Source organism: Heptranchias perlo, chromosome 24, assembly GCF_035084215.1.
Source record: "Heptranchias perlo isolate sHepPer1 chromosome 24, sHepPer1.hap1, whole genome shotgun sequence".
NCBI lineage: Eukaryota > Metazoa > Chordata > Chondrichthyes > Hexanchiformes > Hexanchidae > Heptranchias > Heptranchias perlo.
In genome coordinates this window covers 50,291,334-50,318,473 of record NC_090348.1, presented here as the reverse complement: position 1 = coordinate 50,318,473, position 27,140 = coordinate 50,291,334, and the positions used below count along the sequence as shown (strand labels likewise).

The window sequence follows — 27,140 nt, the reverse complement described above, 5'->3', positions numbered from 1 at the left end:
TATTCCCTATCTGTGTTCCTTCAGTCCCAGTGTGGAATTATTCCCTATCTGTGTTCCTTCAGTCCCAGTGTGGAATTATTCCCTATCTGTGTTCCCACAGTCCCAGTGTGGAATTATTCCCTATCTGTGTTCCCACAGTCCCAGTGTGGAATTATTCCCTATCTGTGTTCCCACAGTCCCAGTGTGGAATTATTCCCTATCTGTATTCCTTCAGTCCCAGTGTGGAATTATTCCCTATCTGTATTCCTGCAGTCCCAGTGTGGAATTATTCCCTATCTGTATTCCTTCAGTCCCAGTGTGGAATTATTCCCTATCTGTATTGCTTCAGTCCCAGTGTTGAATTATTCCCTATCTGTGTTCCCACAGTCCCAGTGTGGAATTATTCCCTATCTGTGTTCCTTCAGTCCCAGTGTGGAATTATTCCCTATCTGTGTTCCTTCAGTCCCAGTGTGGAATTATTCCCTATCTGTGTTCCTTCAGTCCCAGGGTCGAATTATTCCCTATCTGTGTTCCCACAGTCCCAGTGTAGAATTATTCCCTACCTGTATTCCTTCAGTCCCAGTGTAGAATTATTCCCTATCTGTATTCCTTCAGTCCCAGTGTGGAATTATTCCCTATCTGTGTTCCCACAGTCCCAGTGTGGAATTATTCCCTATCTGTGTTCCCACAGTCCCAGTGTAGAATTATTCCCTATCTGTGTTCCTTCAGTCCCAGTGTGGAATTATTCCCTATCTGTGTTCCTTCAGTCCCAGTGTGGAATTATTCCCTATCTGTGTTCCCACAGTCCCAGTGTAGAATTATTCCCTATCTGTGTTCCTTCAGTCCCAGTGTGGAATTATTCCCTATCTGTGTTCCTTCAGTCCCAGTGTGGAATTATTCCCTATCTGTGTTCCCACAGTCCCAGTGTTGAATTATTCCCTACCTGTGTTCCCACAGTCCCAGTGTAGAATTATTCCCTATCTGTGTTCCCACAGTCCCAGTGTTGAATTATTCCCTATCTGTATTCCCACAGTCCCAGTGTGGAATTATTCCCTACCTGTGTTCCCACAGTCCCAGTGTGGAATTATTCCCTATCTGTGTTCCTTCAGTCCCAGTGTGGAATTATTCCCTATCTGTGTTCCCACAGTCCCAGTGTGGAATTATTCCCTACCTGTGTTCCCACAGTCCCAGTGTGGAATTATTCCCTACCTGTGTTCCCACAGTCCCAGTGTGGAATTATTCCCTACCTGTGTTCCCACACTCCCAGTGTGGAATTATTCCCTACCTGTGTTCGCTCTCTGACGTCTGGAATTGACTGTACAAAGTGCTGGTGCTCTTTCGTCCCATGACTCCACTTGAAGGGGTGGAGGTTGTGCTGCTGTCTGTGTCCAGACTGAGATTTAGAGTGGATCCAACTGCTGCCTCATGCAGATAAACGCACTGTGACCTCCGATGGTGTGACAGGCTTGATGACATCAACAGGGAACTCGAAGACAAGTGCTGCAGAAATAAGAAATACGAATATCAGGAGCGAATGAGCTGCAAAATATTGCCATTCTACCCCTCCCAGTACAATGTGAAATGATCAGCTCCCTGTGACTCTTCCTCTGTAGTGTGTAATGATCAGCTCCCTGTGACTCTTCCTCTATAGTGTGTAATGATCAGCTCCCTGTGACTCTTCCTCTGTAGTGTGTAATGATCAGCTCCCTGTGACTCTTCCTCTGTAGTGTGTAATGATCAGCTCCCTGTGACTCTTCCTCTATGGTGTGAAATGATCAGCTCCCTGTGACTCTTCCTCTATAGTGTGTAATGATCAGCTCCCTGTGACTCTTCCTCTATAGTGTGTAATGATCAGCTCCCTGTGACTCTTCCTCTGTAGTGTGTAATGATCAGCTCCCTGTGACTCTTCCTCTATAATTGTAAACAATTTTACAACACCAAGTTATAGTCCAGCAATTTTATTTTAAATTCACAAGCTTTCGGAGGCTACCTCCTTCCTCAGGTGAACGATGCGGAAATGAAGTCCTCGAAATGAAGTCGCATTTATAATTCACAGAACAATGCTGGTGATAACAGACAGTTTTTTCAACTGCCCGTTGCCAAGGCAATCAGTGTGCAGACAGACAGGTGTTACCTGCCAGGTCTCAGAATATACAAATCACCAAAAAAAACAACAAACAAAAAAAAACAGAGATAGAGAGGTAGAAACATAGAAAAGACAGCAACTGACCCGTTATATTAAAAACAGATAACATTTGTTCGCTGGTGGGGTAACGTGTAGCGTGACATGTACCCAAGCCTCAACCGGGATCTTGGGTTCATGTCACGCTACACGTTACCCCACCAGCGAACAAATGTTATCTGTTTTTAATATAACGGGTCAGTTGCTGTCTTTTCTATGTTTCTACCTCTCTATCTCTGTTTTTTTTTGTTTGTTGTTTTTTTTGGTGATTTGTATATTCTGAGACCTGGCAGGTAACACCTGTCTGTCTGCACACTGATTGCCTTGGCAACGGGCAGTTGAAAAAACTGTCTGTTATCACCAGCATTGTTCTGTGAATTATAAATGCGACTTCATTTCGAGGACTTCATTTCCGCATCGTTCACCTGAGGAAGGAGGTAGCCTCCGAAAGCTTGTGAATTTAAAATAAAATTGCTGGACTATAACTTGGTGTTGTAAAATTGTTTACAATTGTCAACCCCAGTCCATCACCGGAATCTCCACATCTTCCTCTATAGTGTGAAATGATCAGCTCCCTGTGACTCTTCCTCTATAGTGTGAAATGATCAGCTCCCTGTGACTCTTCCTCTATGGTGTGAAATGATCAGCTCCCTGTGACTCTTCCTCTATGGTGTGAAATGATCAGCTCCCTGTGACTCTTCCTCTATAGTGTGTAATGATCAGCTCCCTGTGACTCTTCCTCTATACTGTGTAATGATCAGCTCCCTGTGACTCTTCCTCTATAGTGTGTAATGATCAGCTCCCTGTGACTCTTCCTCTGTAGTGTGTAATGATCAGCTCCCTGTGACTCTTCCTCTATGGTGTGTAATGATCAGCTCCCTGTGACTCTTCCTCTATACTGTGTAATGATCAGCTCCCTGTGACTCTTCCTCTATAGTGTGTAATGATCAGCTCCCTGTGACTCTTCCTCTGTAGTGTGTAATGATCAGCTCCCTGTGACTCTTCCTCTATAGTGTGTAATGATCAGCTCCCTGTGACTCTTCCTCTACACTGTGTAATGATCAACGCCCAGTCACAGGACGTGTCCTTTGGTTGAAAATGGTTGGGTCGATGATGCTTCCATGAGTAACTCCTGCAATGATGTTCTGGGGCTGTGCTGACTGGCCTCCGACAAGCACAACCGCCTTCTTTTGCACCAGGTATGACTCCAGTCACTGGAGGGGTTTATCTTTGACCCCCATGGACGTCAGTTTTTCTTGGATTATTTTTGGTGTTAACCGTGGCTCAGGGGTAACACTCTTCCCTCTGAGTCAGAAGGTCGTGGTTCAAGTCCCACTCCAGAGACATGAGCACAAAATTCAGGCTGTCACTGAGGGAGCGCTGCACTGTCGGAGGGTCAGCACTGAGGGAGCGCTGCACTGTCGGAGGGTCAGTACTGAGGGAGCGCTGCACTATCGGAGGGTCAGCACTGAGGGAGCGCTGCACTATCGGAGGGTCAGCACTGAGGGAGCGCTGCACTGTCGGAGCGTCAGCACTGAGGGCGCGCTGCACTGTCGGAGGGTCAGTACTGAGGGAGCGCTGCACTGTCGGAGGGTCAGTACTGAGGGAGCGCTGCACTGTCGGAGGGTCAGTACTGAGGGAGCGCTGCACTGTCGGAGGGTCAGTACTGAGGGAGCGCTGCACTGTCGGAGGGTCAGTACTGAGGGAGCGCTGCACTGTCGGAGGGTCAGCACTGAGGGAGCGCTGCACTGTCGGAGGGTCAGTACTGAGGGAGCGCTGCACCGTCGGAGGGTCAGCACTGAGGGAGCGCTGCACCGTCGGAGGGTCAGCACTGAGGGAGCGCTGCACCGTCGGAGGGTCAGCACTGAGGGAGCGCTGCACCGTCGGAGGGTCAGCACTGAGGGAGCGCTGCACCGTCGGAGGGTCAGCACTGAGGGAGCACTGCACCGTCGGAGGGTCAGCACTGAGGGAGCGCTGCACCGTCGGAGGGTCAGCACTGAGGGAGCGCTGCACCGTCGGAGGGTCAGCACTGAGGGAGCGCTGCACCGTCGGAGGGTCAGTACTGAGGGAGCGCTGCACCGTCGGAGGGTCAGCACTGAGGGAGCGCTGCACCGTCGGTGGGTCAGCACTGAGGGAGCGCTGCACCGTCGGAGGGTCAGCACTGAGGGAGCGCTGCACCGTCGGAGGGTCAGCACTGAGGGAGCGCTGCACCGTCGGAGGGTCAGCACTGAGGGAGCGCTGCACCGTCGGAGGGTCAGCACCGAGGGAGCGCTGCACCGTCGGAGGGTCAGCACCGAGGGAGCGCTGCACCGTCGTGTTGGAGTCCGAGTGCTGACCTACCTTATCCTCCTGCTTCCTCTCTGTCCGCTGGGTTACTTTGATCTTGTCCCAGGTCTCCTTCCATTTGTCTGGCACTTGACCCAGCTCACACTCCAGCACCTGCATCTCCTGCCAGACACAAGGACAGGTGATCAAATTCATGGCCCCCACTCCTGTCAAACGCCCCACTCTGTCGAACCCGCCCCCACCCCTTTTCAACCCTCCCCACTACTCCTGTCAGACTCACTCCCACCGTGAGTGTGGCCCAAACATCAGACACGCTTTTATCGCGGACCAATAGCTCGTACTTTCTCAAGGGCACAGCAGAACATAGAAGCTGGAGGAAAGTGGCTGCCTGCCCACTCACACATGACCCTCAGGCACTGCCCACATATTGGATCTGGAGCTGATCCTCAGGCATGGACTTTACCTCCAACAGTTTGGTGATGGCATCTGGCTCCGTCTTGTTTTGGTTGTCGTAGCACGGCCACACAATCTTGCGGAGTGTCTGCGGTGCCATTGTATCCGTTCTTTCCCCATCATCTAACTGTTCTCTTCGCCCATACACCAGCTCCCAATCATATGGCGGCCCTTCAGAAAGCGTCTCATGTGTGTAATAATCCCAGACCTTCAAGTTGGAAATGTTACCATACGGCCTTAGAACCTGGAGTTTAACAGGATTATTGAGACTGTCATTGCAATTAGACCAATAGTCAATGGAGTTATAGAAACAGTCAGCAGGGTTAGACCAATAGTCAATGGAGTTATAGAAACAGTCAGCAGGGTTAGACCAATAGTCAATGGAGTTATAGAAACAGTCAGCAGGGTTAGACCAATAGTCAATGGAGTTATAGAAACAGTCAGCAGGGTTAGACCAATAGTCAATGGAGTTATAGAAACAGTCAGCAGGGTTAGACCAATAGTCAATGGAGTTATAGAAACAGTCAGCAGGGTTAGACCAATAGTCAATGGAGTTATAGAAACAGTCAGCAGGGTTAGACCAATAGTCAATGGAGTTATAGAAACAGTCAGCAGGGTTAGACCAATAGTCAATGGAGTTATAGAAACAGTCAGCAGGGTTAGACCAATAGTCAATGGGGTTATAGAAACAGTCAGCAGAGTTAGACCAATAGTCAATGGGGTTATAGAAACAGTCAGCAGAGTTAGACCAATAGTCAATGGGGTTATAGAAACAGTCAGCAGAGTTAGACCATTAGTCAATGGGGTTATAGAAATAGTAAGCAGGGTTGGACCAATAGTCAATGGGGTTACAAAAGCGAAACCCAATAAGAAGCATGTTGTTTGATGAAATGCCCCACCTCCAGAGCAAAAAGCCAGGAACTCCTCCTCACCTCTCCATCCTCAGGTGCATACAAGAAGTTGAAATAGATTGGTGTCTTCTTACTCAGCCGCTCAATGTAGTCCCACACAGACTTGCACGCTTGTTGGCTCTTTCTCTCCCCTTTCTCTTCATACATCAGTCCTGAGAGATACAGACAGAACTCAAAGTATCCTGTAGAACTACAACTAGAGTACCATCATGGCTGGCTACAAAGTTAAGAGGGACTGGATGGTGTAGTGAATCAAACTTTGTTCTTTCACCTAGGATCATAGAATGATGTAGACGTCGAATCGGCACTGTTTTATTTCTCCACATTTAGTTTAATCCCACTCTCCTACCCGCTTACCTCTGGGATCCGAGTTCAAATCCACTCCCAGACAGGGGGTGATGGGCTCCTCTCTCTGATGATGGAGTGGGCGGGGCAGTGGGTCAGACACTGTCCATTCACCCTCTGGGAAAAGGATTGAATCAGCTCATTCAGAGGGAATGGGGTGTTGGGGGGATTGCGTGTTGGGGGGGGGGTGGCTTGGGGAAGGGGAGCAGGTTCCCACCATAATCCGAGTTTGGCCCCCCAGGAAAACTAAACAGAAAGGGGGTTGAAATCAACAAAGGAAAAGGGGGTTCATTCTCGCCCAAACTAACAAGAGAAGCAGTTGGTTATGGTTTTACCAAGTTCGATCCTTTCGTGGTCAGAATCCAGCAGGAAGGTCCTGAAGCGGTTGGACACATAATGATATGCCAGGAATTTCAGGTAGTAATGACTGAACTCAAACTCCATCGGGAACTGCAAATGGATCTAAAAAGGACAGAAAAGAGGTAAAGAGCTGATTAAGGGAGCCGTGGGCAGGGACTGAGGAAACAATGTCGACAATGACTGGGTCCTATAGAGAAAATGGTCTCTCAAAGAGCCTGAGAGGGGTGGGGGTGGAGAGGGGTGGGAGAGGGAGAGGGAGAGGGAGAGGGGGAGGGGGAGAGGGGGAGGGGGAGGGGGGGATGGGGGAGGGGGAGGGGGGGGAGGGGGAGGGGGGGATGGGGGAGGGGGAGGGGGGATGGGGGAGGGGGATGGGGGAGGGGGGATGGGGGAGGGGGGATGGGGGAGGGGTGAGGGGGATGGGGATGGGGGAGGGGGATGGGGGGGATGGGGGGGAGGGGGATGGGGGGGGAGAGGGGAGGGGGAGAGGGGAGAGGGAGAGGGGAGGGGGGGAGAGGGAGAGGGGAGAGGGGAGGGGGGGAGAGGGAGAGGGGAGGGGGGGGAGAGGGAGAGGGGAGGGAGGGGGGGAGAGGGAGAGGGGAGGGGGGGGAGAGGGAGAGGGGAGGGGGGAGGGGGAGAGGGAGGGGGAGGGGGAGGGAGAGGGGAGGGGGTGGGGGTGGGGGAGGGGGAGGGGGGGAGGGGGTGGGGGAGGGGGAGGGAGGGGGTGGGGTGGGGGAGGGGGAGGGAGGGGGTGGGGGAGGGAGGGGGTGGGGGAGGGAGGGGGTGGGGGAGGGAGAGGGGGAGGGAGGGGGTGGGGGAGAGGGGGAGGGAGGGGGTGGGGGAGGGAGAGGGGGAGGGAGGGGGTGGGGGAGGGGGAGGGGATGGGGGGGAGGGGGAGATGGGGGAGGAGGGGGAGGAGATGGGGGAGGAGGGGGAGGGGATGGGGGGGAGGGGGAGGATGGGGGAGGAGGGGGAGGGGAGGAGGAGGGGGGAGGGGGAGGAGGAGGGGGAGGGAGGGGGAGGAGGAGGGGGAGGGAGGGGGAGGAGGGAGGGGGAGGGAGGGGGAGGAGGAGGGAGGGGGTGGGGGAGGGGGAGGAGATAGGGGGAGAGGGGAGGGGAGGGGGAGAGGGGAGGGAGGGGGAGAGGGGAGGGAGGGGGAGGGGGAGAGGGGAGGGAGAGGGGGAGGGAGGGGGAGGGGGAGGGGGGGGAGGGAGGGGAGGGAGGGGGAGGGGAGAGGGGGGGGAGGGGGAGGGGGAGAGGGGGAGGGAGGGAGGGAGGGGGAGGGGGAGGGGAGGGAGGGGGAGAGGGGGGATGGGGAAGGAGGGGGAGGGGGATGGGGATGGGGGAGGAGGGGAGGGGGGGAGGAGGGGAGGGGGGAGGGGAGGAGGAGGAGGAGGGAGGGGGTGGGGGAGGGGGATGGGGGAGGAGATAGGGGGAGAGGGGAGGAGGGGGGGAGAGGGGTGAGGGAGGGGGAGAGGGGGGAGGGGAGAGGGAGGAGGGGGAGAGAGGGGGGGAGGGGGAGGGGGTGGGGAGGAGGAGAGGAGGGGGGGGAGGGGGAGGGGGAGGGGGGAGGGGGGAGGGGGGAGGGGGAGGGGGAGGGGGAGGGGGAGGGGGAGGGGGGAGGGGGAGGAGGGGGATGGGGGAGGAGGGGGAGGGGAGGAGGAGGAGGAGGGAGGGGGTGGGGAGGGGGGTGGGGGAGGGGAGAGGGGGAGAGGGGAGGGAGGGGAGAGGGGAGAGAGGGGAGGGAGGGGGAGGGGAGAGAGGGGAGGGAGGGGGAGGGGGAGAGGGGGAGGGAGGGGGAGGGGGAGAGGGGGGGAGGCGAGAGGGGGGAGGGAGGGAGGGGGGGGGAGGCGGAGAGGGGGGAGGGAGGGAGGGGGGGGGGAGGGAGGGGAGGGGGGGGGGGAGGCGGGGGAGGGGGGGGGAGGCGGAGAAGGGGGAGGGAGGGAGGGGGGGGGAGGCGGAGGGAGGGGGGGGAGGCGGAGGGAGGGGGGGGAGGCGAGGGAGGGGGGGGGAGGCGGAGTGGGGGAGGGAGGGGGAGGGGGAAGGGGGGGGAGGCGGAGAGGGGGGAGGGAGGGGGAGGGGGAAGGGGGAGGGGAGGGGGAGGAGATAGGGGGGAGGGGGAGGGGGGAGGGGGAGGGGGGAGGAGATAGGAGGGAGAGGGAGGAGGGGAGGAGAGGAGAGGGGAGGGGGAGGAGGGGAGGGGAGGAGGGGGAGAGGGGAGGGGAGGAAGGGGGAGAGGAGAGGGAGGGGGAGAGGAGAGGGAGGGGGAGAGGAGAGGGAGGGGGAGGGGGAGGGGGAGGGGGGGAGGAGAGGAGGGAGGGGGAGGGGGGGAGAGGGGGGGGGAGAGGAGAGGGAGGGGGAGGGGGGGGAGAGGGAGGGGGAGGGGGGGAGAGGAAGGGGAGGGGGGGAGAGGGAGGGGGAGGGGGGGAGAGGGAGGGGGAGGGGGGGAGAGGGAGGGGGAGGGGGGGAGAGGGGAGGGAGGGGGAGAGGGGGGAGGGAGGGGGAGGGGGAGAGGGAGGGGGAGGAGGGGGAGGGAGGGGGAGGGAGGGGGAGGGGGAGGGAGGAGAGGGGGAGGGGGGAGGGGGGGGAGGGAGGGGGGGTGGGGAAGGGGGAGGAGGGGGAATGGGGAAGGGGGAGGAGGGGGATGGGGAAGGGGAGGAGGGGGGGAGGAGGGGGAGGGGGGAGGAGGGGGAGGGGAGGAGGAGGAGGAGGGAGGGGATGGGGGAGGAGATAGGGGGAGAGGGGAGGGAGGGAGAGGGGGGGAGGGAGGGAGAGGGGAGGGAGGGAGGAGAGGGGAGGGAGGGAGGGGGGAGGGAGGGAGGGAGAGGGGAGGGAGGGAGAGGGGAGGGAGGGAGGGAGAGGGGAGGGAGGGAGAGGGAGGGAGGGAGGGAGAGGGGAGGGAGGGAGGGGAGAGGGGGAGAGGGGGAGGGGAGAGGGGGAGAGGGGGGAGGGAGGGGAGAGGGGGGGGGGGAGGGGGAGAGGGGGGAGGGAGGGGGAGAGGGGGGAGGGAGGGGGAGAGGGGGGAGGGAGGGGTGGGGAAGGGGGAGGGGGTGGGGGAGGAGGGGGGGGGTGGGGAGGAGGGGGAGGGGGAGGAGGAGGGGGAGGGGGAGGAGGGGGATGGGGGAGGAGGGGGAGGGGAGGAGGGGGAGGGGGAGGAGGAGGGAGGGGGTGGGGGATGGGGGAGGGGAGAGGGGAGAGAGGGGGGAGGCAGAGACGGGGGAGGGAGGGGAGGCAGAGACGGGGAGGGAGGGGGAGGCGGAGAGGGGGGAGGGAGGGTGGGAGGGGGGGGGAAGGGGAGGGGGGAGGGGGATGGGGAGGGGGGAGGAGATAGGAGGGAGGAGGAGGAGAGGAGAGGGAGGAGGAGGAGAGGAGAGGGGAGGGGAGGGGAGGGGAGGAGGGGAGGGGGGAGGCGGGGGAGGGGGGAGGCGGGGGAGGGGGATGGGGAGGGGGGAGGGGGATGGGGAGGGGGGAGGAGATAGGAGGGAGAGGGAGGAGGAGGAGAGGAGAGGGAGGAGGAGGAGAGGAGAGGGGAGGGGAGGGGAGGGGAGAGGGGGGAGGGGAGGGGGGAGGGGAGGGGAGAGGGGGGAGGGGAGGGGGGAGGGGAGGGGGGAGGGGGGAGGGGAGGGGGGAGGGGAGGAGGGGAGGGGGAGGTGGGGGAGGGGGAGGGGGAGGCGGGGGAGGGGGAGGCGGAGGCGGGGGAGGGGGAGGCGGGGGAGGGGGAGGCGGGGGAGGGGGAGGGGGAGGAGATAGGGGGAGGCGGGGGAGGAGATGGGGGAGGCGGGGGAGGAGATGGGGGGAGGGGGAGGAGATGGGGGGGAGGGGGAGGAGATGGGGGGGAGGGGGAGGAGATGGGGGGGAGGGGGAGGAGATGGGGGGAGGGGGGAGGAGATGGGGGTGAGGGGGAGGAGATGGGGGTGAGGGGGAGGAGATGGGGGGGAGGGGGAGGAGATGGGGGGGAGGGGGAGGAGATGGGGGGGAGGGGGAGGAGATGGGGGGGAGGGGGAGGAGATGGGGGGGAGGGGGAGGAGATGGGGGTGAGGGGGAGGAGATGGGGAGGAGATGGGGGGGAGGGGGAGGAGATGGGGGGGAGGGGGAGGAGATGGGGGGGAGGGGGAGGAGCTGGGGGGGAGGGGGAGGAGCTGGGGGGAGGGGGAGGAGCTGGGGGGGAGGGGGAGGAGCTGGGGGGAGGGGGAGGAGATGGGGGGGAGGGGGAGGAGATGGGGGGAGGGGGGAGGAGATGGGGGGAGGGGGGAGGAGATGGGGGGAGGGGGGAGGAGATGGGGGGAGGGGGGAGGAGATGGGGGGAGGGGGGAGGAGATAGGGGGAGGGGGAGGGGGGAGGAGATAGGGGGAGGGGGGAGGGGAGGAGATAGGAGGGAGGGGGGAGGGGGAGGAGATAGGGGGGAGGAGATGGGGGGGGGGGAGGAGATGGGGGGGAGGAGATGGGGGGAGGAGATGGGAGGGGGGAGGGGAGGGGGAGGGGGGAGGGGGAGGGGGAGGGGGGAGGGGGAGGGGGAGGGGGAGGGGGAGGGGGGAGGAGAAAAGGGGGAGAGGGAGGGGGGAGGAGAAAAGGGGGAGGGGGAGGGGGGAGGAGATAGGGGGGAGGGGGGAGGAGATAGGGGGGAGGGGGGAAGGGGGGAGGGGGGAAGGGGGGAGGGGGGAGGGGGGAAGGGGGGAGGGGGGAGGGGGGAGGAGATAGGGGGGAGGGGGGAAGGGGGAGGGGGAAGGGGGGAGGGGGGGAAGGGGGGAGGGGGGGAGGGGGGGAGGGGGAAGGGGGGAGGGGGGTGAGGGGGGATGGGGGGAGGGGGAAGGGGGGAAGGGGGAGGGGGAAGGGGGGGAAGGGGGGAGGGCGAGGGGGGAAGGGGGGAGGGGAAGGGGAAGGGGGGGAGGGGGGAAGGAGGGAGGAGAGGAGAGGAGAGGGAGTGGGAGGGGAGGAGAGGGAGTGGGGGAGGAGAGGGAGTGGGGGAGGAGAGGGGAGTGGGGGAGGAGAGGAGAGGGGAGGGGGAGGAGAGGGGAGGGGAGGAGGGGGAGGGGGATGGGGGGGAGGGGGAGGGGGAAGGGGGGAGGGGGGGAGGGGGGAAGGGGGGAGGGGGAAGGGGGGAAGGGGGAGGGGGAAGGGGGGGAAGGGGGGAGGGCGAGGGGGGAAGGGGGGAGGGGGAAGGGGAAGGGGGGGAGGGGGGAAGGAGGGAGGAGAGGAGAGGAGAGGGGAGTGGGAGGGGAGGAGAGGGAAGTGGGGGAGGAGAGGGAGTGGGGGAGGAGAGGGAGTGGGGAGGAGGAGAGAGAGGGAGGGGGAGGAGAGGGGAGGGGAGGGAGGGGGAGGGGGATGGGGGGGAGGGGGAGGGGAGGGGGGAGGGGGAGGGGGAGGGAGGAGGAGATAGGGGGAGGGGGGAGGAGATAGGGGGGAGGGGGGGAAGGGGGGAGGGGGGAAGGGGGGAGGGGGGAAGGGGGGAGGGGGGAGGGGGGAAGGGGGGAGGGGGGAGGGGGGAAGGGGGGAGGGGGAGGGGGGAAGGGGGGGAGGGGGGGAGGGGGGAAGGGGGGAGGGGGAAGGGGGGAAGGGGGAGGGGGAAGGGGGGAAGGGGGGAGGGCGAGGGGGGAAGGGGGGAGGGGGAAGGGGAAGGGGGGGAGGGGGGAAGGAGGGAGGAGAGGAGAGGAGAGGGAGTGGGAGGGGAGGAGAGGGAGTGGGGGAGGAGAGGGTAGTGGGGGAGGAGAGGGAGTGGGGGAGGAGAGGAGAGGGAGGGGGAGGAGAGGGGTAGGGGAGGGAGGGGGAGGGGGATGGGGGGGGAGGGGGGGAGGGGGAGGGGGAGGGAGGGGGGAGGGGGAGGGAGGAGAGGAGCTGGGGAGGAGCAGGGGGGAGGGAGGGGAGGAGCAGGGGGGAGGGAGGGGAGGAGCAGGGGGGAGGAGGGGAGGAGCAGGGGGGAGGGAGGGGAGGGGGGAGGGAGGGAGGGGGGGAGGGAGGGAGGAGGGAGGGAGGGAGGAGGGGGAGGGGGTGGGGGAGGGAGGGGGGGAGGGGGAGTGGGAGGGGAGGGGGGTGGGGGAGAGGAGGGGCGGTAGGGGGGAGGAGGAGAGGGGGAGGGTGGAGTGGGGAGCGGAGGGGAGGTGGGAGTGGGAGCGGAGGGGGAGGGGGAGGGGGAGGGGGAGGGGTGGAGGGGAGGGGCAGGAGAGAGGAGGGAAAAATGGGTGGAAGAAGGGGAAGAAGGGAGGGGAGGTGAGGAAGGGAGGGGAGGTGAGGAAGGGAGGGGAGGTGAGGAAGGGAGGGGAGGGAGGTGAGGGAGGGGAGGTGAGGGAGGGGAGGTGAGGGAGGGGAGGTGAGGGAGGGGAGGTCGAGGTGAGGTGAGGTGAGGTGGTGAGGTGGGTGAGGGTGAGGGAGGGGAGGTGAGGGGAGGTGAGAGGGAGGGGAGGTGAGAGGAGGGGAGGTGAGAGGGAGGGGAGGTGAGAGGAGGGGAGGTGAGAGGGTGGGGAGGTGAGAGGGAGGGGAGGTGTGGGGAGGGAGGGGAGGTGTGGGGGAGGGAGGGGAGGAGGTGAGGGGGAGGGAGGGGAGGAGAGGAGAGGGAGTGGGGGGAGGACGAGGGAGTGGGGGAGGAGAGGGGAGGGGGAGAGAGGGGAGGGGGAGGAGAGGGGAGGGGGGGGAGGAGGGAGGGGGGAGGGGGGAGGAGAGGGTGAGGGGGAGGAGAGGGGGGGAGGGGGAGGAGAGGGGAGGGGGAGGAGGAGGGAGGGGGAGAGAGAGGGGAGGGGGAGGAAGGAGGGGGAGGGGGAGGAGAGAGGGGGAGGGGGAGGAGGGAGGGGGAGGGAGGGGAGGGGAGGAGGAGGGGAGGGGGAGGAGTGGGGGGAGGGGGAGGGGGGAGGAGGGGGGAGGGGGGAGGGGAGGAGGGGGATGGGGGAGGAGGGGGAGGGGGAGGAGGGGGAGGGGAGGAGGGGAGGGGAGGAGGGGAGGGGAGGAGGAGGGAGGGGGTAGGGGTGGGGGATGGGGGTGGAGAGGGGGAGAGAGGGGGAGGTGGAGAGGGGGGAGGTGGGAGGGGGGAGGGAGGGGGAGGGGGGGGGAGGGGGGAGGGGGGGGGGGGAAGGGGGGGGAATGGGGAGGGGGGAGGGGGGATGGGAGGGGGGGGGGATGGGTAGGGGGAGGAGATAGGAGGGAGAGGGAGGAGGAGGAGAGGAGAGGGAGGAGGAGGAGAGGAGAGGGGAGGGGAGGAGGAGGAGGGGAGGGGAGGAGGAGGAGGGGAGGGGAGGGAGGGGAGGGGAGGGAGGGGAGGCGGGGGAGGCGGGGGAGGAGATAGGGGGAGGGGGAGGAGATAGGGGGACGGGGGAGGAGATAGGGGGGAGGGGGGGAGGAGATAGGGGGGACGGGGGGAGGAGATGGGGGGGAGGGGGGAGGAGATGGGGGGGAGGGGGAGGAGATGGGGGGGGAGGGGGAGGAGATGGGGGGGGAAGGGGGGAGGAGATGGGGGGGGAGGGGGAGGAGATGGGGGGGAGGGGGAGGAGAATGGGGGGGAGGGCAGGAGATGGGGGGGAGGGGGAGGAGATGGGGGGGAGGGGGAGAGATGGGGGGGAGGGGGAGGAGATGGGGGGGAGGGGGAGGAGATGGGGGGGAGGGGGAGGAGATGGGGGGGAGGGGGAGGAGATGGGGGGAGGGGGAGGAGATAGGGTGGAGGGGGAGGAGATAGGGGGAGGGGGGAGGGGGAGGGGGGGAGGGGGAGGGGGGAGGGGGGAGGAGATAGGGGGATTGGGGGGGAGGGGGGAGGAGATAGGAGGAGGGGGGAGGGGGAGGAGATAGGGGGAGGGGGGGGAGGAGATAGGGGGGAGGGATGGGGGGGAGGGGAGGGGGAGGGGGAGGGGATAGGGGAGGGGGAGGAGATAGGGGGTGGGGGGAGGTGATAGGGGAGGGGGAGGAGAAAAGGGGGAGGGGGGGAGGGGGGAGGAGAAAAGGGGGGAGGGGGAGGGGGGGAGGAGAAAAGGGGGAGAGGGAGGGGGGAGGAGATAGGGGGGAGGGGGGGGGAGGAGATAGGGGAGGGGGGAAGGGGGGAGGAGATAGGGGGGGAGGGGGTGGGGGGAGGGTGGGGAGGGGGGTGGGGGGGAGGGGGGAGGGGGAGGGGGGGAGGGGGAGGGGGATGGGGAAGGGGGAGGGGGAAGGGGGGAGGGGGAGGGGGGAAGGGGGGGGGGGAAGGGGGGGGGGAAGGGGGGGGGGAAGGGGGGGGGAAGGGGGGGGAAGGAAGGGAGGAGAGGAGAGGGAGTGGGAGGAGAGGGAGTTGGAGGAGAGGAGAGGGAGTGGGGGAGGAGAGGAGAGGGAGTGGGGGAGGAGAGGGTGGGGGGGGAGGAGAGGAGAGGGGAGGAGAGGGAGAGGGGAGGAGAGGGAGGGGGGGAGGAGAGGGGGAGGGGGGAGGAGTGGGGAGGGGGGGAGAGAGGGGAGGGGGGGAGGGGGAGGGGAGAGGGGGAGGAGGAGGGGGGAGGGGGGGGAGGGAGGGGGGGGGGGGAGGGATGGGGGGGGGGAGGGGGGAGGGGGGAGGGAGGGGAGGGATGGGGGGAGGGGGAGGGAGGAGAGGAGCAGGGGGAGGGAGGGGAGGAGCAGGGGGGAGGGAGGGAGGAGCAGGGGGGAGGCGAGGGGAGGAGGCAGGGGGGAGGGAGGGGAGGAGCAGGGGGGAGGGAGGGGAGGAGCAGGGGGGAGGGAGGGGAGGAGCAGGGGGGAGGGAGGGGGAGGAGCAGGGGGGAGGGGGTGGGGAGGGAGGAGGGGGAGGGGGTGGGGGAGGGAGGAGGGGGAGGGAGGAGGGGGAGGGGGGAGGGGGAGTGGGAGGGGAGGGTGGGGTGGGGGGAGGGGAGGGAGGGGGGGTGGAGGGAGGGGGGGTGGAGGGAGGGGGGGTGGGGGGTGGGGGGAGGGGGGGTGGGGGGTGGGGGGAGGGGGGAGGAGGAGGGGCGGTGGGGGGAGGAGGAGAGGGGGAGGGGGGAGTGGGAGCGGAGGGGAGGGGGAGTGGGAGCGGAGGGGAGGGGGAGTGGGAGCGGAGGGGAGGGGGAGGGGGAGGGGTGAGGGGAGGGGGAGGGGGAGGGGTGGAGGGGAGGGGGCAGGAGAGAGGAGGGAAAAATGGGTGGAAGAAGTGGGAAGAAGGGAGGGAGGTGAGGAAGGGAGGGGAGGAGAGGAAGGGAGGGGAGGAGAGGAAGGGAGGGGAGGTGAGGAAGGGAGGGGAGGTGAGGGAGGGGAGGGGAGGTGAGGTGAGGGACGGGAGGTGAGAGGGAGGGGAGGTGAGAGGGAGGGGAGGTGAGAGGGAGGGGAGGTGAGAGGGAGGGGAGGTGTGGGGGAGGGAGGGGAGGAGGTGGGGGAGGAGGGGGAGGGGGAGGGGGGAGGAGGGGAGGGAGAGGGGGGAGGGGGAGGAGGGAGAGGGGGAGGAGGGAGAGGGGGAGGAGGGAGAGGGGGGAGGAGGGGGGAGGGGGAGGGGGAGGAGGGGGGAGGGGGAAGGAGGGTGAGGGGGGAGGGGGAGGAGGGAGAGGGGGAGGGGGAGGGGGGAGGGGGTGAGGGGGGGGAGGGGGAGGGGGGAGGGGGGGAGGGGAGGGGGAGGGGGGAGGGAGGGAGAGGAGGGAGGGAGGGGGAGGGGGGAGGGGAGAGGAGAGGAGCTGGGGGGGAGCGGGGGGAGGGAGGGGAGGAGCAGGGGGGAGGAGGGGAGGAGCAAGGGGAGGGGGGGGTGGGGGGAGGAGGGGAGGGGGAGGGGAGGGGGGAGGGAGGGGGAGGGGAGGGGGAGGGGTGGAGGGGAGGGGTGGAGGGGAGGGGGAGGGGTGGAGGGGAGGGGGAGGGGTGGAGGGGAGGGGGCAGGAGAGAGGAGGGAAAAATGTGGTGGAAGAAGGGGAAGAAGGGAGGGGAGGTAAGGGAGGGGAGGTGAGAGGAGGGAGGGGAGGTGAGAGGGAGGGAGGGGAGGTGAGAGGAGGGGAGGGGAGGTGAGAGGGAGGGAGGGGAGGTGAGAGGGAGGGAGGGGAGGTGAGAGGGAGGGAGGGGAGGTGAGCGGAGGTGTGGGGGAGGGAGGGGAGGTGTGGGGAGGGAGGGAGGTGTGGGGGAGGGAGGGGAGGTGTGGGGGAGGGAGGGGAGGTGAGGGGGAGCCGGGGAAGGGGGATTAATTACAGAAGTTGATTTTACAGCTGTACTCGGCAGATGGAAGTCCTGTGTGACTTCGGAAGGTGAGACAACCAGTTTGACCACACCAGCTCCTAACAGCGAGGTCATATAAGATCTGGAAAGATTGTTAACTGCTGGCACGTAGTCAAATCTGTTCAATAGACTGACTATTATCTAAAGCTGTTAAAATGTCAACTATCTAACTATTTGGAAATTAATCTCACTAACTTATGTCAATGACAATGCTTGAAGACAGAGGTTGGGAAAGACAGCGAATGAAGCTCTAACGGAGTGAAACGCTATCAGAGTTCGGTCATTCAACTGGGAATTTGGTGAGTGTGGAATTCATTGGTAAGTAGTAAGTGTGTTTTATATTAACCTGAAATTTAACTTAGTTTAATAACTTTAAAAAGCTGCAAGCCAGAGCTGCAAACAGTGGCAATTAGTAGTTAACAAACAATCAGCTGTAAGTAGGTTTCTGACTTGATGTTAATTATTGTGGCTGGAAGATGACTAACCAATTGTAACTGTGTGTGTCAGGAAGGTATAAAAGAACAAGGATCTTCGCAAAAGTGCTAGTGCAGAATGAAGCAATTCAACTGGGAATTTGGTGCAAAGTCCAAAGAACTATAGACTAAGACTGAGCGCAGCATAGAGGAAGCCACACGAGGAATCAAAACAAGGCAAGGAAGAGGGCTGAGGGTTAATAAGTATTTAGTTCATTGGTTATCGGGGATAAAAGGAGTGGGAGCTAAGGCCCAAGGGCAGAAGGAGCGGGACCAGTGACCAAGAGCAGCGCGGGGATATGAAGGAGGGGGACAAGTGACCGAGAGCAGCGCGGGGATATAAAGGAGGGGGACAAGTGACCGAGAGCAGGGCGGGGATATAAAGGAGGGGGACAAGTGACCGAGAGCAGGGCGGGGATATAAAGGAGGGGGACAAGTGACCGAGAGCAGCGCGGGGATATAAAGGAGGGGGACAAGTGACCGAGAGCAGGGCGGGGATATAAAGGAGGGGGACTAGTGACCGAGAGCAGAGCAGAGCAGAGCAGGGTGGGGATTTAAACATAGAAAATAGGAGCAGGAATAGGCCATTCGGCCCTTCGAACCTGCTCCGCCATTCAATATGATCATGGCTGATCCTCTATCTCAATACCATATTCCCACTCTCTCCCTATATCCCTTGATGCCTTTTGTTTCTAGAAATCTATCTAGCTCCTTCTTAAATATATTCAGTGACTTGGCCTCCACAGCCTTTTGTGGTAGAGAATTCCACAGGTTCACCACCCTCTGAGTGAAGAAATTTCTCCTCATCTCAGTCGTAAATGTCCTAACCCGTATCCTGAGACTGTGACCCCTCGTTCTGGACCATCCAGTCTGTCTAGCCCTGTCAGAATTTTATACGTTTCATTGAGATCCCCTCATTCTTCTAAACTCGAGTGCAGCTCCAACAACACTCAAGAAGCTCAACACCATCCAGGACAAAGCAGCCCGCTTGATTGGCACCCCATCCACCACCCTAAACATTCACTCCCTTCACCACCGGCGCACAGTAGCTGCAGTGTGTACCATCCACAGGATGCACTGCAGCAACTCGCCAAGGCTTCTTCGACAGCACCTCCCAAACCCGCGACCTCTACCACCTAGAAGGACAAGAGCAGCAGGCACATGGGAACAACACCACCTGCACATTCCCCTCCAAGTCACACACCATCCCGACTTGGAAATATATCGCCGTTCCTTCATCGTCGCTGGGTCAAAATCCTGGAACTCCCTTCCTAACAGCACTGTGGGAGAACCTTCACCACACGGACTGCAGCGGTTCAAGAAGGCAGCTCACCACCACCTTCTCTAAGCGTGGTCAATAAATGCCAGCCTTGCCAGCGACGCCCACATCCCATGAACGAATAAAAAAGTGAGTTATTCACTTTGGTAGGAAGAATAGGAAAACAGAATATTTTTTAACTGGTGAGAAACTATTAAATGTTGGTGTTGAGTGAGACTTGGGTGTCCTGGGATGAGAGGGTTGTCCTATGGAGAGACTTATCACTTATCAGCCCAAGCATGGATGCTGTCCAGGTTTTGCTGCATGCTGGGATGGACTGCTTCATTATCTGAGGGGTTGTGAATGGAACTGAACACTGCGCAATCATCAGCAAACATCCCCATTTCTGACCTTATGACGGAAGGAAGATCATTGATGAAGCAGCTGAAGATGGTTTGGCCTAGGACACTGCCCTGAGACTGCCCTGCAGTGATGTCCTGGGGCTGAGATGATTGGCCTCCAACCCATTACTACCATCTTCCTTTGTGCTAGGTATGACTCCAGCCAATGGGGAGTTTTCCCCCTAATTCCCATTGACTTCAATTTTACTAGGGCTCCTTGGTGCCACACTTGGCTGCCTTGATGTCAAGGGCAGTCACTCTCACCTCACCTCTGGAATTCAGCTCTTTTGTCCATGTTTGGACCAAGGCTGTAATGAGGTCTGGAGCAGAGTGGTCCTGGCGGAACCCAAACTGAGCATCGTTTCCCCACATTATACTCGCCTTGCCCACTCACTTAACCTGTCTATATTCCTTTGCAAACTCTTTGTGTCCTCCTCGCAGCTTACTTTCCCACTTAGCTTTGTATCAACAGCAAACTTGGATACATTACACTCGGCCCCTTCATCTAAGTCATTAATATAGATTGTAAATAGCTGAGGCCCAAGCACCGATCCTTGCGGCACCCCACTAGTTACAGCCTGTCAACCTGAGAATGACCTGTTTATTCCTACTCTCTGTTTTCTGTCCTTTAACCAATCCTCTATCCATGCTAATATATTACCCCCAACCCCATGAGCCCTTACCTTGTGTAACAAACGTTTATGTGGCACCTTGTCGAATGCCTTTTGAAAATCCAAATATACTACATCCACTGGTTCCCCTGCTAATTACATCCTCACAAAACTCCAATAGATTTGTCAAACACGATTTCCCTTTCATAAAACCATGTTGACTCTGCCTAATCATATTATGATTTTCTAAGTGTCCTGTTACCACTTCCTTAATAATGGATTCCAGCATTTTCCCGATGACTGATGTCAGGCTAACTGGCTTGTAGTTCCCTGTTTTCTCTATCCCTCCCTTTTTGAATAGCGGGGGTAACATTTGCTACCTTCCAATCTACTGGGACCGTTCCAGAACCTAGTGAATTTTGGAAGACCAGAACCAATGCATCCACCATCTCTGCAGTCTCCTCTTTTAGAACCCTCGGATGTAGGCCATCAGGTCCAGGGGATTTGTTGGCTTTTAGTCCCATTAGTTTGTCCAGTACTTTTTCTCTAGTGATATTGTTTTAAGTTCCTCACTCTCATTTACCCCTTGGTTCCCCATTATTTCTGGTATGTTTTTTGTGTCTTCTACTGTGAAGACATATACAAAATATTTGTTTCACGCATCTGCCATTTCCTAATTTCCCCATTATAATTTTTTCTGTCTCAGCCTCTAAGGGACCAACGTTTACTTTTGCTACTCTTTCTTTTTACATAAACGCCAGCATAGACCTGTTGGGCCGAATGGCCTGTTTCTGTGCTGTAGACTTGATGTAACTCAATATCTGCACTGCTTTGGTAACCTCCATTATTCATTCATCAGTTAACCTCATTTACTGAATAGTTGCCTATTTAATGTCTAGTTTAAATGCTACTAATTATGATTCTGAGATTAATACATGACGTTATTTGATTTTTTTCTTTGATCTGACAAAACAGAGTTAATTCATTCACTCACTCAGTAACCTGCATGTATCCTAATTGGAGATGGGTTGTGTAAATGCGAATAATATCTGAATGGGTTGGGAGTCACATGAAGGTATCGTTACTGCCGACACATTGATGTGCTGTAAACCCCAGCTGGTTCCTTGAGGGGGGTTAGGATTCATCTGGTGCCTTGATAAATATTTACACCACTTTTCATCCTGTTTGTGTTCAACAGCTGGGAAACGTGGAAATCTGTATCAAATTAACTGACATCATCAACAAAATTAGGAAGCTGGAATAATCTTCAGTCTCCAGGTCATCTCAGTTGCCTGTCCAAATCCCACACATGTTTCACCTCTCACTGCCTGGCTCCCCACCCAACAACACCACATGGAGTGGATGCTCCCTCCAACTCCAGTCAGTGACACAGAGACTTGGGTTTCTGGTCTGAAACACTGGACGGGGGGCGCTGGACCTCCAGCCTCAACCTACTTGGGGCAGAAGCTTGTAAATCCAGATTGAAAATGATGGGACAACTCAGCACTGCCTCTGCACAAGTGCACCTGAAGTCCCACACTACTCCGCAGCCCCACCATAAAGCACAGTGAATAGCCCCTCCCAACCTGCTCTGGTGCACACGCTGCAGTGTAGTGCGATCTTACCTCACAGTGAACAAGGATGATGAGCCTGGGGCCACAATACATTGCACCTACCTGATGAACACAGTCCAGAAACTGCAGGAAGACTGGGGTGAAGCCACTGCTCTGACTGGCCATTGTCTGAGCACCACGATGACTGAAACGGTGCCCAAATGACAGCCACTCCTTCTCCACCAGAAGGCGGAATCCCTCCAACGTCCTGTAATATGGGTCAGACAGCAATTGCACCAAGGACACCACCTGAAGGGAATTCAAAAACAAGTCAGAAAATCCACTCCCAAAACAAGAGGGAGAAATTCTACTGCAGGGCCCGGAGTTGGGATGGGAAGTTCGCTGATCGCAGAGCCCGGAGTTGGGATGGGAAGTTCGCTGATCGCAGGGCCCGGAGTTGGGATGGGAAGTTCGCTGATCGCACGGACCCTCAGCAGGGCCCGGAGTTGGGATGGGAAGTTCGCTGATCGCACGGACCCGGAGTTGGGATGGGAAGTTCGCTGATCGCAGGGCCCGGAGTTGGGATGGGAAGTTCGCTGATCGCAGAGCTCCACCACCAATTGACTGCAATCATATTTTGGCGCAGGACATTAGAATTTACAGCACAGAAATAGGTCATTCAGCCCAACAGGTCTATGCTTGTGTTTATGCTCCACACGAGTCTTCTCCCATCCTTCTTTCTCTAACCCTATCTGCATATCCTTCTATTCCCTCATGTGCTTATCTAGCTTCCCCTTAAATGCATCTATGCTGTACGTCTCATCTACTCCTTGTGGTAGCACGTTCCACATTCTTACCACTCTTTGGGTAAAGAAGTTTCTCCTGAATTCCCTATTGGATTTATTAGTGACTATCTTATGTTTATGGCCTCTAGTTGTGGTCTCCCCCCACAAGTGGAAACATTTCCTCTATCTACCCTATCAAATTTTAAAGGCTTCCATCAGGTCACCCCTCAGCCTTCTATTTTTTAGAGAAAAAAGCCCCCAGCCTGTTCATTCTTTCCTGTTAGTTATAACCTCTTAGTTTTGCTTTCATCCTTGTAAATCTTTTTTGCACCTTCTCCAGTGCCTTTATATCCTTTTTTGTACTATGGAGACCACAGAAATGTGCACAGTGGAGACTTGTGCTCCAGAACTAGCTGCGCCTCTAGCCAAACTGTTCCAGTACAGCTACAACACTGGCATCTACCCGACAATGTGGAAAATTGCCCAGGTATGTCCTGTCCACAAAAAGCAGGACAAATCCAATCCGGCCAATTACCTTCCCATCAGTCTACTCTCAATCATCAGCAAAGTGATGGAAGGTGTCGTCGACAGTGCTATCAAGCGGCACTTACTCACCAATAGCCTGCTCACCGATGCTCAGTTTGGGTTCCGCCAGGACCACTCGGCTCCAGACCTCATTACAGCCTTGGTCCAAACATGGACAAAAGATTCTATACAAGTTTAACATAATTTCTCTGCTTTTCACTTCTATTCATCCAGAAATGAACCCCAGTGCTTGGTTTGCATTTTTTATGGATATTATATAAATTCAAGTCTTTTCCCTCTTTAGCATCTAAAGAAAAGACTTGCATTTATACAGCATCTTTTATGTTCTCAGGACATCTCAAAGTGCTTTACAGCCAATGAAATACTTTTTGAAGTGTGGTCACTGTTGTAATGTGGGAAATGCAGCAGTCAATTTGTGCGCAGCAAGCTCCCTTGCTCTGCTTCCAAAAGTGTCACAAGATCTTGTAGGTCCACCCTCACACTGCTCACCCTCACACTGCTCACCCTCACACTGCTCACCCTCACACTGCTCACCCTCACACTGCTCACCCTCACACTGCTCACCCTCACACTGCTCACCCTCACACTGCTCACCCTCACACTGCTCACCCTCACACTGCTCCCCCACCTGTGCCTCCTCTTTATTTACCTTCCTACCACATCCCACAAAATCTACCCCCACCAATAACATGCCGAAACACAGCTAAATGTGTGACAATGAAAGGATAATCCATGCTGGGTCTATAAACACATCAAGGTCACTGACAGTGCTCCTGTCTGAGCCAAATGGAACCGAGGAATGTCTCATGGAACATCCTAAATACAAATGTTATCATTTGGTTACAAGCTTTTTGTTAAATGTCTCCCTTGGGATGATCCAGTGGCCTGGTTAATAAATGTACTACCCACTGTGGTACTGAGTGAGGAGGGCAAGGGCGGTTCCAGATCCCATCTTTGATCATTGCTGATCTCGGCCAGGGCAGCACATAGGGACACAACAGCTGGCTTCCAGAGCCCTGGGGGGAGAGGAAGGTAACTTCAGCCAAGGTTCTGTCTCATAATCACTATACAGTGACTTCTGCTGGAAAGGACGAGCATGGGTTTTGTATGGGTGTGCACAGTCGTGTGTGTGCGGCTATGTACGTGCCTGCATTTTGGGTGGGTTGGGGGGGAGATGTGTGCATGTGTGCACACAGTGCGGGGGAGGGGGGGGGGGAGCTGGGCGTCGCTGGCAAGGCCAGCATTTATTGCCCAAACCTAAGGCCTTCATATCCTTCCTAAAGTGCGGTACCCAGAATGGGACACAATACTCCAGTTGTGGCCGAACCAGTGTTTTATAAAGGTTCATCGTAACTTCCTTCCTTGGTACTCTATACCTCTATTTATAAAGCCCAGGATCCCATAAGCTTTCTGAACCGCTTTCTCAACCTGCCCTGCTACTGTCAACTATTTGTACACTTTTTTAATATTCGTTCATGGGATGTGGGCGTCGCTGGCGAGGCCGGCATTTATTGCCCATCCCTAATTGCCCTCGAGAAGGTGGTGGTGAGCCGCCTTCTTGAATCGCTGCAGTCCGTGTGGTGAAGGTTCTCCCATAGTGCTGTTAGGAAGGGAGTTCCAGGATTTTGACCCAGTGACGATGAAGGAACGGCGATATATTTCCAAGTCGGGATGGTGTGTGACTTGGAGGGGAACGTGCAGGTGGTGCTGTTCCCATGTACCTGCTGCTCTTGTCCTTCTAAGTGGTAGAGGTCGCGGGTTTGGGAGGTGCTGTCGAAGAAGCTTTGGCGAGTTGCTGCAGTGCATCCTGTGGATGGTACACACTGCAGCCACTATGTGCCAGTGGTAAAGGGAGTGAATGTTTAGGGTGGTGGATGGGGTGCCAATCAAGGAGGCTGCTTTGTCCTGGATGGTGTTGAGCTTCTTGAGTGTTGTTGGAGCTGCACTCATCCAGGCAAGTGGAGAGTATTCCATCACACTCCTGACTTGTGCCTTGTAGATGGTAGAAAGGCTTTGGGGAGTCAGGAGGTGAGTCACTCGCCGCAGAATACCCAGCCTCTGACCTGCTCTTGTAGCCACAGTATTTATACGGCTGGTCCAGTTAAGTTTCTGGTCAATGGTGACCCCCAGGACATTGATGGTGGAGGATTCGGCGATGGTAATGCCGCTGAATGTCAAGGGGAGGTGGTTAGACTTGTCGGAGATGATCAATGCCTGGCACTCGTCTGGTGCGAATGTTACTTGCTACTTATGAGCCCAAGCCTGGATGTTGTCCAGGTCTTGCTGCATGCGGGCTCGGACTGCTTCATTATCTGAGGGGTTGCGAATGGAACTGAACACTGTGCAATCATCAGCGAACATCCCCATTTCTGACCTTATGATGGAGGGAAGGTCATTGATGAAGCAGCTGAAGATGGTTGGGCCTAGGACACTGCCCTGAGGAATTCCTGCAGCAATGTCCTGGGGCTGAGATGATTGGCCTCCAACAACCAATACCATCTTCCTTTGTGCTAGGTATGACTCCAGCCACTGGAGAGTTTTCCCCCTGATTCCCATTGACTTCAATTTTATTAGGGCTCCTTGGTGCCACACTCAGTTAAATGCTGCCTTGATGTCAAGGGCAGTCACTTTCACCTCACCTCTGGAATTCAGCTCTTTTGTCCATGTTTGGACCAAGGCTGTAATGAGGTCTGGAGCCGAGTGGTCTTGGCGGAACCCAAACTGAGCATCGGTGAGCAGGCTATTGGTGAGTAAGTGCCGCTTGACAGCACTGTCGACGACACCTTCCATCACTTTGCTGATGATTGAGAGTAGACTGATGGGGCGGTAATTGGCCGGATTGGATTTGTCCTGCTTTTTGTGGACAGGACATACCTGGGCAATTTTCCACATTGTCGGGTAGATGCCAGTGTTGTAGCTGTACTGGAACAGTTTGGCTAGAGGCGCAGCTAGTTCTGGAGCACAAGTCTTCAGCACTACAGCTGGGATGTTGTCGGGGCCAATAGCCTTTGCTGTATCCAGTGCACTCAGCCGTTTCTTGATATCACGTGGAGTGAATCGAATTGGCTGAAGACTGGCTTCTGTGATGATGGGGATATCAGGAGGAGGCCGAGATGGATCATCCACTCGGCACTTCTGGCTGAAGATGGTTGCAAACGCTTCAGCCTTGTCTTTTGCACTCACGTGCTGGACTCCGCCATCAATGAGGATGGGGATGTTTACAGAGCCTCCTCCTCCCGTTAGTTGTTTAATTGTCCACCACCATTCACGACTGGATGTGGCAGGACTGCAGAGCTTTGATCGGATCCATTGGTTGTGAAATCGCTTAGCTCTGGTTATAGCATGTTGCTTCCGCTGTTTAGTATGCATGTAGTCCTGAGTTGCGCGCGGGGGGAGGTGTGCGTGTGTGTGTGTGTGTGTGTGTGTGTGTGTGTGTGCGCGCTGCGCGCGGTGGATGCTGTGATGCCTCCGGTGAACACAATATCTAGGCTGACACACAAGGAATGGTCACGAGGTGAGGTAGCAGGGGGCAGCTTGTGCCTATGGAACCTGAACCCCAGTCAGCAAAAGGGGATTCAAAAGAAAGATCAGCAATAACATATTTCTTTCTCTTACAAATACATACAAATCAGAATATACAGAGGTAATCACTGGGTGAGTTCCTTTTCTTATATTAAGGCTGTGAGGACTGATTCTAGCTCGATAATTAACTGCAGGTACCTTGTTGGACCTGCTGGAGCAATGAACTATAATAACCACAATGGGTTGATGGACCAGCAGGTAACACAAGGAAAGATGAAACTTGAACAAAGGGATTCTATTCCAGCATTGATGTCAGCTGGAATGCAAGGGAATGCTGCCCAGACGGCGTGCGGACTACACAGTGTGAGCTGCTGAGGGTTCGGTGAGTGTGGGAGTTCGGTGCAGTGGGGGAAGGAGGTGCTGCTTTGCCTTCCTTTTCCTGACTTTTTCCCCAGAGCGGCAGTGTACCTGAGAGTAGAAGACTGAGATTGGGGAAAAAAGCAGCAGCAAACCTATAACAAGAGAAAACTACTGTGCGACGTCACAGGTGAGGCAGGAGAGTCCAAGAGGTGAGCACAGTACAAAAGGGGAGACCTAGAGCGGGTGGAGAGTCTGAGAGTCTAAGGCGAGTCATGGCAGCAGAGCTCGCACCTGTGATATGCTCCTCCTGCACTATGTGGGAAGTCATGGACACTACCAGTGTCCCTGGCGACCATGTGTGCAGGAAGTGTGTCCAGCTGCAGCTACTGGCTAACCGTCTTTCAGAGCTGGAGCTGCGGGTGGACTCATTGTGGAGCATCCGCGATGCTGAGACTATCGTGGCTAGCACGTTCAGTGAGGTGGTCACACCGCAGGTAAAGATTACGCAGGCAGAAAGGAAATGGGTGACCACCAGGCAGAGTAAAAGGACGAGGCAGGTAGAGCAGGAGTCCCCTGGGGCCATCTCCCTCTCAAACAGATATTCTGCTTTAGATACTGTTGGGGGAGATGGCTTATCAGGGGAAAGCAGCAAGAGCCAAGTTCGGGGCACCACGGGTGGCCCTGCTGCACAGGAGGGGAGGAAGAAGAGTGGCAGGGCTATAGTGATAGGGGATTCAATTGGAAGGGGAACAGATAGGCGTTTCTGCGGCCGCAACATGACTCCAGGATGGTATGTTGCCTCCCTGGTGCTCGGGTCAAGGATGTCACGGAGCGGCTGCAGGGCATTCTGGAGGGGGAGGGTGAACAGCCAGCAGTCGTGGTCCATATCGGTACCAACGACATAGGTAAAAAAAGGGATGAGGTCCTGCAAGGTGAATTTAAGGAGTTAGGAGATAAATTAAAAAGCAGGACTTCAAAGGTAGTGATCTCAGGATTACT

General features: G+C 58.4%; 1 protein-coding gene across 1 annotated transcript in view; it reads right to left on the bottom strand.

Annotated features, from left to right (window-relative positions):
- The window catches only part of sbf1 (SET binding factor 1), a 359,704-nt gene that overhangs the window by 11,778 nt on the left and 320,786 nt on the right, over nucleotides 1-27,140 (bottom strand). The window contains exons 34-39 of the mRNA XM_068005308.1: nucleotides 21,052-21,237; nucleotides 6,492-6,618; nucleotides 5,833-5,963; nucleotides 4,911-5,144; nucleotides 4,502-4,609; nucleotides 1,265-1,479 (exon numbers count right to left, since the gene is read on the bottom strand). Coding sequence (XP_067861409.1) covers nucleotides 1,265-1,479; nucleotides 4,502-4,609; nucleotides 4,911-5,144; nucleotides 5,833-5,963; nucleotides 6,492-6,618; nucleotides 21,052-21,237 — 1,001 coding nt within the window. The remainder of the gene's footprint in view (nucleotides 1-1,264; nucleotides 1,480-4,501; nucleotides 4,610-4,910; nucleotides 5,145-5,832; nucleotides 5,964-6,491; nucleotides 6,619-21,051; nucleotides 21,238-27,140) is intronic.